General features: G+C 52.1%; 1 protein-coding gene across 1 annotated transcript in view; it reads left to right on the top strand.

Moving 5' to 3' along the window:
• Nucleotides 1–11301, top strand: part of KCNK5 (potassium two pore domain channel subfamily K member 5) — a 42242-nt gene extending 30941 nt beyond the window's left edge. The window contains exons 2-5 of the mRNA XM_017870159.1: nucleotides 4241–4352; nucleotides 5479–5645; nucleotides 5902–6070; nucleotides 8504–11301. Coding sequence (XP_017725648.1) covers nucleotides 4241–4352; nucleotides 5479–5645; nucleotides 5902–6070; nucleotides 8504–9381 — 1326 coding nt within the window. The 3' untranslated portion in view covers nucleotides 9382–11301. The remainder of the gene's footprint in view (nucleotides 1–4240; nucleotides 4353–5478; nucleotides 5646–5901; nucleotides 6071–8503) is intronic.
• Nucleotides 11302–12402: the final 1101 nt, after the last annotated feature.

Genomic DNA, 12402 nt, shown 5'->3' with positions numbered 1-12402 from the left:
CCTGCATAATCCCAACCATGATCACTGAGGTATCCACAGATACACGTGCTGGAAATAGGGAGCTGGCACCCCAGATTCACATCCAGACCTCAGTTCCCTGAGCCTGGCTTTCCTCTTCTGCCAAGTGATGCCTGGCAGAATGACAGGAAGAGCCAGTTAGGTAATGTGTGTAAAAGCCTCGGTGAGGGGTGTCTGACATACAGCAGCACTAGTACCGCTTCTCTCCACTAGCACTTGGGTAGAGCCAGAGCATCTCTGATCACCGATTAGAATAAACATATGAGGAGGTCTGATATTCTGTCCATTCACTGCAGTATCCTCACTGCCTAGAACAGTGCCTGGCACATGCAACATTCCTCCTTAGAAAGCATTTCCAGATACTTCCAAAAGGCACTACCACCCCCGTGGAGAACCCCTGTTCCAGACATACCTTCCACAACACCCTTGATGGATGCTGGCTACCCCAGTCTAAATACTTTGCTGATTTAGCTGATTCCCAGGCCAGCTGCTTGGGAACCACAGCAGAGGAGGCAACAGCAAGGGTCAGTGGGGCAGCCCAGGGGCAGGCAGACCCAGGCAGAGGGAGGCGGGGAGGCTTGAAGTTGCAGGCTTGAAACCGGACAGTCTACAACCTAGCCCGGTTCTGCCAGGTAACCAACCTCTCTCCGCTGCCACCACTGGGTCTTTGCCAGGAATTAGTAGTGCTTGCAGCCCCAGGGAGTTAGGGGCTCTCTCCAGCACCTCCTTTGCCTGCCCCTTGCTGGGCAACCACAGAGTGATACTGGAAGTCATGGGGAAAGCACATAATGTTGTGGCTGCCTGATAAGCCAGGGCCTGAGGCTGTGAGCTGGTGCCCACAGGGCACACGGTCAGTGGGGTGAAGGGTAGAAAGCCCAGTTCTTCCACCTCTCCCCACTCCCAAACTTAATGCCTTCTTCAGTTACCCTGTTTTGCCAGTTCTTTTGTTTGATGTCTCCTTAGAGCTTACTAAATGATTCCCAAATCACAGGTTACCTTTGGCAAGCTAGTATTTCCCAGGGGGAGCATTTTTAGCCTTGTAGGTGTGGTTGTCCTGCTAATTGCAGGGCATTTAGCATCTCTAGCCCCCTGCCTACTCAATGCCAGAGTATCTCCCATCACCCACTAGAATAAACATATGAGGAGGTCTGATATTCTGTCCCTTCACTGTAGTATCCTCACTGCCTAGAACAGTGCCTGGCACATGCAACATTCCTCCTTAGAAAGCATTGCCAGACACTTCCAAAAGTCACTACCACCCCAGTGGAGAACCCCTGTTCCAGACATACCTTCCACAACACCCTTGATGGATACTGGCTACCCCCGTCTAAATACTTTGCATTATCAGAAATTGATTACTACAAGGAGTAGCCCTTTGTAGACTCATTTATCCAAAACAGCCACCGCATCTCCCCTTTGACTTTTGGTCTGTTGGATAGCATATCATGTGAAGTCTGACACCCAGAATGAAACAAGGTGCCCTGTATGTGGCCTGACCCTGCAAGGAACAGTGGGCTTGTTACCTCCCAGCCCTGGATAGACCTGGAGTTGACATAGCCTGAGATTGCATTTACTTTTCTTGTGACAGCCATCCTAGTGTTTGTTGATTCATGGTCAGCTAATATCCAGGGACTTTTCCCTTCAACTTTTACCAGTCTTTTCCAATCCAAAGTATAAGATTTAAACATTTAAGCAGATACTTGTATGTTGTTGATTTTGGCCCCTATATCCAGCCAGATGATTTTGAATCTTGATACTGCCATTGCTGTGTGTTAGCTATCTTCCCATCCCATCCTTATCCCCAATTTTGCATCCACGGCGCATTGCATCCACAGACAGAGATTGGTAAGCCATCTCTGTCCTCATTGTGCTGTGGTTTAAAATATTGAAGAAAGCCAGGCCTTAAGCATGATGGTGGAGATTCAGTCTGGGTTGATAATGATCAGTACCTCCCGGGGTTGTTTGTCTGCCTTTGAATGGACCCAATTAATCCTGGCTCCACTGACATTTCTGTGTCTTGTCCACATGAGTTTCTTTAAGCCCATCTGTTAGCCGCCTTGCTGATATCTAGATGGATTCCATTCCACAGAACTTCAAGGCTGTGCAACCCTGTTGAAAAGGAGATGCACTTAGCTGAGCATGACTTGTTCTGGGTGAATCTGTGCTAGTTTCTAGTGCCCACCACTTCCTCTTCTGCATGTTCCAGACATTCTCCTCTCCCCAATTTGAAGTTTGCAAGAGTTCAGGTTTGTTTTCTGAATTTCTAGAATCCACCTTTTCCTTTTGTGAAAATGGAAACAGCTTGTCTTCCAACATCTTTCCTGTTCCCCATGATTCCATGGGGGATGGCCAGAGGTGGTGCTGCAGACTCACCTTTGGTCAGTGATTCAATTATCATTTCAAGATGTTCTTGTACGTTCTTAGATACTCTTTTCTTGTGGGCCAGTCCCGTTGAAGATCGATATCTGAGATAACAAAGGTAGATGCCAAAGGAGAGCTGAGTGGTTCCGCTTTCTCTGCCATCTGTTTAACATTAACGTGACCCTGGTACTTCCTCATTCTCTTGCTCCAAACAGATTTGATGTTTTCGGAAACCCATTGGATGGTCCTTAGTATTTGTTTTAGCTCTGCTGTTGGCCTGTTAGTATCTGAATATCCTTTAGCCATTTCACATTGAAATGGTCTGGCCAGCTAGACAGAGAGCTCTCTGAGGGTAGGGGCTGCCTTGGCCAGAGTTGGATGCGATGGGCCCCACTTTCCACTTTGATGCTGCACAGCCTTCCCAGCCTTGGAGATGCTATGAAATGCCAGAGGAGGCAGGACAGTGAGCAGTGTGGTTTGATGGTCTGACAGACAAGCATGCCGTCATGGAACATTCTTTGCAGAGTGTGCAGATCCACTTACACAGGCCGGCTGCTGCTTCTGCAAATTGCACATTCCTTCAGAACAACCCACCCATGCCCTTTTTTCCCACCAAACCTCAATCATGCCCTGGGTAGGTTAGAAACAAGGTTTTTCTGTCTCCCTCTGTTTCCATCCCTCACTCTTCTGTCTCTTTGTTCTCAGTCCTTGGTTTTTATAGGGAATTTGGCTGAATGCCTAGCTTCTGGTCTGGATGGCCTACCCATCTTTAGGCCCTCCGTGGAGGGCCTGAGCCCCATGGAGCCCCAGATTTAGAGCCTCTTCTTAGAGTACAGGCCCTGCCAGCTGATAAAGCCCCACAGATAGGTTGAGGCCAGTGGTGATGGCAGAGTTAAGGCCTAGTCAGATGGAAACAGGTTTACAGCTGTCAGTATTGCAAGAGTAGATAAGTTCCCCACACCTCTGCTCCACCGCCCCCTGCAATCTCCAGGGGGACATCCCATCCCCAGGTGGCCTCTCACTTGCTATCCACAGTTACTGGAAGCTCTTTGGGGATTGATAGCACAATTATGAGTCACCCTGAAATGTGCTTACCTTCTGATCTGTCCCTTCCCAGAGAGTTGCTCAGCCCAGGAGAGAGAGAGAAAGGGCTACAGGAAAAGGAGGGAAGTAAGAGCCTGTAGGGAAGAGGGCAGAGTCCTAGGCTGGTGGAAAGGAGGACCTACTGATTTGCATGCCCTCTGAGGACAAGTCAACAGGGCACTGAGCTGACCTCAGCAGGTGTCGTGCAGTGGACTGAAGGGTATATGGGAGGCCCCTCCCCAGCCAACCCCAAACAAGGACCTGGTCTCTGCAGATACAACACTCTCCATGGAGGGCTGGGTGGGGCACAGGGGACCTCCTTGTGTGTGTCTGCCTCACATATGCTTTTTTTGAGAGGCAGAATAATCTAGTGCAGTGGTTCTCAAAGTGTGGTCCCTGTCCATAGCATCACCTGGGAACGTATTTAGAAATGTTCCTTCTAGACTTCCTAAATAAGAAACTCAGGGTAGTAGGGGCCAGCAGTCTGTTGAACAAGATTTCCAGGTGATCCTGGTGCATGCTAGTAGGTTGGAGAATCATTGACTCAGTGTAAGAATGAACTCGGGAGCCAGATTGCCTGGGTTCATATCTTTACCTTGGGCAAATCAGGTAACCTCTCTGATTCTCTATACAATGTTTCATCTGTAACATGGAGACACTGCCACCTTCTTATTGTGATGATTAAATGAGAATGCTTACAAGGAGTTTAGTGCAGTTCTGTCAGTCAGCATCTGTTAAGTGTGGCTTCAGCTCTGACCTTTACTGTTTCTCATTTTAGGTGGTATCTGATGCTGCAGGACAGGGCGTGGCCATCACAGGGAACCAGACCTTCAACAACTGGAACTGGCCCAATGCAATGATTTTTGCAGCGACTGTCATCACCACCATTGGTAAGTCTTCTGGGACCTGTAGGACACATACATCCATGCCCTAGCTCCTCAGAACCTTTCTAGAAACCCAACTCTGGGCACTCAGCCCTACTGGGGCTATAATCAGGCCCGTTGCAGGCTATTCTTTTGATACTTTCTTAGGGATTTAGTAAGTCCTTGTGCTGATCATGCCTGGGAAGGTTTCCATGAGTCTCGACCTGGGCTGTTTGAGCAGAAACAGTGACACAGCCTCATGGCCAGAGCCATGCAAGAGATTAACCAGATTGCTCATTGCAGAAACCCAGATCATGACTACTTACTAAGCTGGGTGTCTGTTTCAGTTCTCAGGCTGCATAGCCAACCAGTCCAGAAGTTTGGCTCAAAATGCAGCTTCTTCTCTTTCACCATTCTGTGAGCTTGACTGGGCTCAGCTGGCCGGTTCTTGCTTGGGCTCCCAATGCAGTGGCAGTCAAACAATGGCTGGGCTGGAGTCTTCTGAAAGCCAAACTCATCTGATGGCCCAGATAGGTCCTCCCATCACAGGTTTGACAGCTGATGCTGGCTGTTGGCTGGGAGCTCAGCTGGGGATGAAAACACAAGGCCTCTGCATGTGTTTTCTACCTGCATGTGGGAACCAAGGCGAAAAGCAGCAGGCTTCTTAGACCTCACCTGTCCAGCGTCACTTCCGCTGCCTAGACTGCTTCTGTTGTGAAGCCACTAAAGCTCAGATTCCAAGGGAAGAGGATTAGACAACACGTTGGTGTGAACAGTTGCATAAGAAGGGAGGGAATTGAGGATGGCTATCTTTGGAGACCATCTACCACAGTGCTTCTGGGGAATCTACACAGACAGCATGTCTTGTAACTTGCACAATGGTACCATATGGACTAATGGAAGACCTGTTGACCAGGCTTAGTCCCTGCCTTCAGGGAGCTCCTTGTATGATGGAGGAGATACAGCTCATGTCATCATAATTGCTTTATCAATGATCATGATCAGAGTATGATCAAGGGAAATGTTATTACTTAAGCACTGATAATAGATCAGTATCAGTTTATCTTAGAGAATGGGCTGTGTGTATGTTGGAAGCAAGGCCCACTGGTTTGACCACCCCTCCTGTTCTTGGCCTCACTCTCTCCTTCCTCAGGATATGGCAATGTGGCTCCCAAGACCCCTGCTGGTCGCCTCTTCTGCGTCTTCTATGGTCTCTTCGGGGTGCCGCTCTGCCTGACGTGGATCAGTGCCCTGGGCAAGTTCTTCGGGGGACGCGCCAAGAGACTAGGGCAGTTCCTTACCAAGAGAGGCGTGAGTCTGGTATGTCCCCTACCCTGGGTGTTGGGCAGAGATGGGGGAACCATGACAGGTGAGGGGAGGACAGGAAGGCTCCAGGAATTGGACCAGGGATGTAAGGACAGATGGCAAGAGACTAGTTTCACAGCTCCTTGCCCTCCTAGGTCAGGCTGGGTACCCAGCTAGCCTCTCCTCTAGCTGCCTCCCTAGCCCTCTGGGTGCCTTTGCTGGGTTTCCAAGTCTCCCCTGTTGTCTGACTTGGCCTCCTGCTCCCCATCAGCGGAAGGCGCAGATCACGTGCACAGTCATCTTCATCGTGTGGGGCGTCCTGGTCCACCTGGTGATCCCACCCTTCGTGTTCATGGTGACTGAGGGGTGGAACTACATCGAGGGCCTCTACTACTCCTTCATCACCATCTCCACCATCGGCTTCGGTGACTTTGTGGCTGGTGAGTCCCTGCCTCAGCCTCCCACCTGTTTTTCTGCTTCTTTGGTTTCAGTGCAGCGGACCTATGTTAGGGGTGCCCGTGGTAGGGTTCCACGTTCTGGGCACTTCTTTTACCCAGTGGGATTGTCAACCCACTCTGCCAGTTGCAAGAGGAAACCAAGACCTGGAGTAGTGGCAGAAGACTCTTTTCTCTCTGGTTCTCTTTCTCAGACGTGACTTTTCCTCCTCCTTTCCTCTCTGCTCAGTCTCTGATCTCCTTTCCCTCTGTTCTCCCATGACTCCTGAGCTTGGCTTCATGGAGGGCTTACAAGTAGGGCCTTCTGCCTGCACGGTTGGTACCTGTTATCCAGGGAGCCCCTGAGCCCACCAGCACCCCCTCCACGCCCTCAGCAGCCTTTCATCTTCCACAAGAGCTGAGGGAGCTGTCCTGGAGGCATGGCTCAGAGGCCTGGGGCTTTGTTCCTGCTATAGCAAGCTTAAAGACAAGGGAGGCCTTCTCCCCAGCTGCCCTGCTCCCAGCCCTGACACTCCCTCCTACTCCTCCCCTGCTTAATCCAGGGAAGCGATGAGGTTCTTGGGCCCCTTTGTCTGAAGGCCTGTCACCAGCTGGCCCCAGCCATGCACGAACTTGTGTTTGTGGCCTGCACAGCATCTTGGTTCTTAATCTTCTTGACACCCTGTTTGACCCTGTTGACCCAGCGCCCCAGTGACCTCAACTTCTGCTCCAGAGGCCTCTGTTCTCTACCCCCTCCCTTTTGCCCAGAGGGCAGTGGGAGACCACTAGCCTTGTCCTTGATGTATGTGGCATTTGGGAGCAGTTGGCTGAGTTGGGGGAGGAACAGGAAAGAGAGGCGCAAACACTCCCCTGACCCTAGCAAGTCTGGACCTGCTGTCCTGGGCAGTACATTTGGACAAGGCACAACCCTGCCATTGTCCAGCCCTTGAGGCCCAGAGCAGGCTAAGGAGATGCCTCTGGTATTAGGGAAATACAGATGTACATTTAGCCATACTTTCTCAGCACTAGCAAGACACCAAACCCTGCCTCAGCTTTCTCATCTGTAAAATTAGTAAAAATAATAACTATTCATGAGTGTTGAGGGCAGGGCCTGGCTATATTAGTGTGTGCCCCCATTACTGTCATCATGAAACTCTGCTTGTGATTGAGAGCCTTGAGCAGGATTAACAGAACCACTCAGGGCACCTGCTATCTGAGCCTGGTCAGAGGAGGAGAAGCAACTGGGCGACAGCACCTAGAAGAACCTCTAGTCTGATGAAAGAGGTAGCCCCCTTCCTCCAGGTCCCTTCTGTAAGTTGCTCTTGTATCTAGTCAAGGGGGCAAATGGAATATGGGTCAACATGCCTGTACATGTAGTCGTAAAAGACATTTCAAATAATCCTGGAGTGTAGAAGAACCTTCAGAGCTGTAGAGGGTAATCCAGGAAGGCTCCCTGCAACAGGAGGGGGATGTGGAGCAGACAGAGCCCTCCTCCAGGTCAAGGGAGAGCTGATTTGAGGAAGCCAGAAGGAGGAAGTCAGGAAGGCAGACCAGACCTTCAAGGAAAATAAAAATGATTCAATGGTTCAAAGTATTTCCTGCCAGGGTGGGTGCTTCCTGGGTCATCCTAACCACCAGCCTTGTTTGTAATCCACCAGTGTGAGTCTAGCCCCAGCTTGGAGGGTGCTGGGGGCTCCCTTGTGTAATATGCATCCTTTCAGTTTTTAAGTGAACTGTACCCCGTATACACAGAACAGCTGGGGATGGTAGAAGAATCAACAGAAAGGCAAATAAATACTCATGAACTAATTCTTGACCTGTGTTTTGGTTACATTGCCAGTACCCCAAAACCCCTTTAGCTTCCTTCAAAGAGTCACTGTCTTGAATTTTTTTTTTTTTTTTTTTTTTTTTTTTTTTTGAGATGCAGTCTCTGTCTACTGCCCAGGCTAGAGAGGCAGTGGTGTGATCTTGGCTCACTGCAACCTCCGCCTCCCAGGTTCAAGCCTCCTAAGTAGCTGGGATTACAGGTGCCTGCCACCATACCTGGCTAATTGTTGTATTGTTAGTGGAGATGGGGTTTCACCATGTTGGTCAGGCTGGTCTTGAACTCCTGACCTCAAGTGATCTACCTGCCTTGACCTCGCAAAGTGCTGGGATTGCAGGCATGAGCCACTGCGCCTGGCCTGTCTTGACTTTTTGTAGTTGAGGAAACCAAGACTCAGAGACAGGCCGGATACTGGGATGGGGTCATGAATGACAGTGGGCCCAAGCCCTTTGGGAAGATGGGATAGTCCAGGGTCTAGAACAGGCCCCTTTTTATCCCACTGCACCCCCATCCTGTGCTCTGGCCTGACTCCTGCTCAGATCACACAGCATTGGCCATTGCACATTTCCTGGGCCCTGCTAACTCTCTGACCTCTGGACTGCCTGTCTGCTCAGGTGTGAACCCCAGCGCCAACTACCACGCCCTGTACCGCTACTTCGTGGAGCTCTGGATCTACTTGGGGCTGGCCTGGCTGTCCCTTTTTGTCAACTGGAAGGTGAGCATGTTTGTGGAAGTCCATAAAGCCATTAAGAAGCGGCGGCGACGACGGAAGGAGTCCTTTGAGAGCTCCCCACACTCCCGGAAGGCCTTGCAGGTGAAGGGAAGCGCAGCCTCCAAGGACGTCAACATCTTCAGCTTTCTTTCCAAGAAGGAAGAGACCTACAACGACCTCATCAAGCAGATCGGGAAGAAGGCTATGAAGACAAGCGGGGGTGGGGAGACGGGCCCGGGCCCGGGCCCGGGCCCAGGGCTGGGGCCTCAAGGCGGTGGGCTCCCAGCACTGCCCCCTTCCCTGGTGCCCCTGGTGGTCTACTCCAAGAACCGGGTGCCCACCTTGGAAGAGGTGTCACAGACACTGAGGAGCAAAGGCCACGTATCAAGGCCCCCAGATGAGGAGGCCGTGGCACGGACCCCTGAAGACAGCTCCCCTGCCCCCGAGGTGTTCATGAACCAGCTGGACCGCATCAGCGAGGAATGCGAGCCATGGGACGCCCAGGACTACCACCCACTCATCTTCCAGGACGCCAGCATCACCTTCGTGAACGCGGAGGCTGGCCTCTCGGACGAGGAGACCTCCAAGTCTTCGCTAGAGGACAACTTGGCAGGGGAGGAGAGCCCCCAGCAGGGGGCCGAAGCCAAGGCACCCCTGAACATGGGCGAGTTCCCCTCCTCCGACGAGTCCACCTTCACCAGCACTGAGTCTGAGCTCTCCGTGCCTTACGAACAGCTAATGAATGAGTACAACAAGGCTAACAGCCCCAAGGGCACGTGAGGCAGGGCCGGCTCCCCACCCCACCTTTGACAGCCTCTTCCCCCCTCACCCTGGGGTGTCCCGAGATGGCCAGGACCCCTGGCCCTGGTTGGGGGGCAGCCTTGGAACTGGGAGTGGGGGCCAGGGGCCTTCCTAACCTTCCATCATCCCCAGCTAGATGTATGCCCAGGACAGGGCCTCTGTTATCCAGCTGAACCATACCCTGGCTGTGGGGGCGTCTGTCCTGAGTTTGGCTGGTGTATCTCACAATGCAAAGGCATGCAGGCTGGTGGGACAGGTGGGCAGGACTGACCCTGAGGAGGCCTTGCCTGCATGGTCTTCACCCCACCATTTGCTGGAGTGTCACACGGTTCTCTGAGGCCCAGGGCCTCAGCTGTTTAAGTTTACCGGCATTACTGAGCTCGGCATTTGGAGAGGGAGCTCTGAAGTGTCTGGGGAGGTACCGCTGTGTGTGGGGTCAGGTGTTTCCGTGCTTTCTGTACCTCCGCAGGAGCACCCCCATCCCAGCTGTGGGCCTGCCCGTCAGGTTGGGCACCTACTACAAACTGTAGTGGGGTGGAGGCTGCTGGAGGTGGGAGTGAGGAGATGCGGGCAGGGGCTCAAACAGTCCTGACTCACGGGACCTGGAAACAAGTCCCATGTGGGCCTGGGGCCTGGGGTCCTCATCCTCCTTGTTGGTCTACTCAGGCCCAGCCCAAAGCCGTGTTCCCCGTCTCAGGTCAAGCAGTGGCAGACACAAGGCTTTCTGTGGGCCCCCGAGTGGTAGGAGGGAGAGTGGCAGGGCATGGGTTACTGGAAGCCGGGACTGCTAGGGCTGGTGGCCAGGGAGCTGCAAGAGTGAGGCTCAGCTCTGGCTGGTTCTGCCCTTACCCCTCCTGCCCGCCGGAGAACTGCACACCCCGGCCCCTGGCCTGAGGAGCTGCACTCCCCATCCTGCTATCTTCTCCTTCCCTGTGCCCTGAACAAGGACCTCACTGCCCACTTCCCCCTCCCACCAGCCCCCTTGGGCCAGGTAGGGTGAGGCCAAATTGCTCTTGGCCCACAAATGGGCGATGGTCAAATATGTGAATTAAGCTCCTCTCTCTAGCTACTGTTTGATGTGCACGTGTGTGTGTGCAGTGCGTGTGTGCGCGCACACACCTGTGCACCCGTGTGTGTTTAAGGAAAGGAAAGGATTTGGGCTGGGGAGCAAAAGATAATGTGAAAACGGTTGGACCCTCTGGTGAGGGGTGGGCAGGACTTGCTGCTACTGGAGTTCTTGGCTTCTCCATGATGTTCACCCTGGGGCTGGCCCACTGTGTCCTGAATGTTTTTGTTATTTTTTTTTTTTTTTCATGTTTTTAAACTGCTGTTTTTATATAAATGGAATCTGTTGTTGGCTTCAGAGCCAGCGGTTAAAGAGCAGGGTCGTAAGGATTGGGAGGTCCAGTGTCTGCCCTCCTGCCGTGCAACTCAGTTGGGCCTTTCTTGGTGACCTCATCCAAGGCCATGATGTCAAGGGCCATGTCCCCAAGCAGAGGTGGAGAAGGGACACTGAGGTGAGCAAAGGCAGGAAGGGACATCCACTGCAGGTGACTGGAGGCCGGGCAGGAGGCAAGTCATCAGAGCCACCCAGCCCCCTTCACTCTCTGCCCTCTGCCCCACTACTCTGGGACGGTGAGGCCAGAGCCCACTTCCCCAACATGTGAAGACAGTGATGGGCATGTGCCCACACTCCCACTTCTCTAGCCGTTTGCAGAGGCTGCCGCCCAGCAGGGGCCTGAAAAGGAACAGCCTCGTATTTTTCTGTGAAATGTTTTCATGAACTCATGTTGTTGCTGGTTGTCCTGGCATTGCACACACGGTATGTACATACTGGCAATATTGTCAAATGTAATTTATTTTAACATTTTTACAATAAAACATGAGGTGGACAGGCCAGCTTGGTGTGTGCTGTGTGGGGGGCAGGTTAGAGAGGGGTTGGCTTCTGGCATCTGAGCAGCAAGGGAGCCTGGGCGCATCCACAGAGGATAAGGAGGACTCAGGACTGACTGATAAGAGGATTGGATGGTCTGGAGGGGAGAAAAGAATGAAAAGGGGTGAAGAGAACAGGGAGAGGCAGGCCTCTGTGGGGAGGTAAGGATGTGGGAGGAACATTGCAGTAGAGGTTTGAGAATCAGGAAGGAGTCAGAGGAGCAAGGGGAGAGGCAGGAGTGATCATGGCAAACGCATGTCACTCACCACTTTGTCAGGCACTAAATGCTTGCACTGAATAATATGTGAGTGGACTCATTTGACCTGGCAAGAGCACTGAGGCGGGGGCAGTACCTCTCCATTTTATAGATGAGGAAACAGGCACAGAGAGGTTGCGTTGTGCAAAATCTCAGTAAAATGGTGAACCTAGATTCAAACCCAGGCAGCCCAACTCCTGTCCCCTCCACCACCGTGATGAGATGAAAGAGACTACCTGTGGTTTTGTGGCACACCCAGCATCTTTGGAAAGGGCTCCTGTCTCCAGGTAGGTGGACCAGAGAACTTCAGCAAAGCTCAGGCCTTCTCAACTCAAGGGGTGGGCAGGAGATGTAGAGCCTGAGCGTGGGCACTGTGGACTGGGAAGAATGTGAAGGAAGAATGGAGCCAGGCTCAGCTGGGCATCTGTCTCCATCTGTCTAAAGGGAGGCTTTGTCAGGCTTCAACTGTTTGGGGACTGGCCCCTTCTATGACCGTTTCAGGGCTGAGCACCACACAGGATGATTTCTGAGTTCATTGGGAAAAAAAAAAAGCTTTCAGTAGTGAACCACATTTTTCATGAGGGCATGGATGTGTTTACAAAGGATTATATGTATTTACCAGCCAATTCTGTAACGACACCATCCCTCCCTCTCTGCCAACATCACTCCCTCTTGCCCTCTCTCTGCTCCCCACAACCCATCTCCTGCGCCCATCACACACAGGTCCAAGGTTCTCTAGTTTTGCTTTAATCACATTCAGCCTCAAGGCAATAACAGTTCCATAACACCGTAAGCCCCGCCTTTATTCAGC

The sequence above is a fragment of the Rhinopithecus bieti genome, unplaced genomic scaffold (assembly GCF_001698545.2).
Source record: "Rhinopithecus bieti isolate Rb0 unplaced genomic scaffold, ASM169854v2 scaffold_4553, whole genome shotgun sequence".
Taxonomy (NCBI): domain Eukaryota; kingdom Metazoa; phylum Chordata; class Mammalia; order Primates; family Cercopithecidae; genus Rhinopithecus; species Rhinopithecus bieti.
This window is presented reverse-complemented; position numbering and strand designations above follow the sequence as displayed.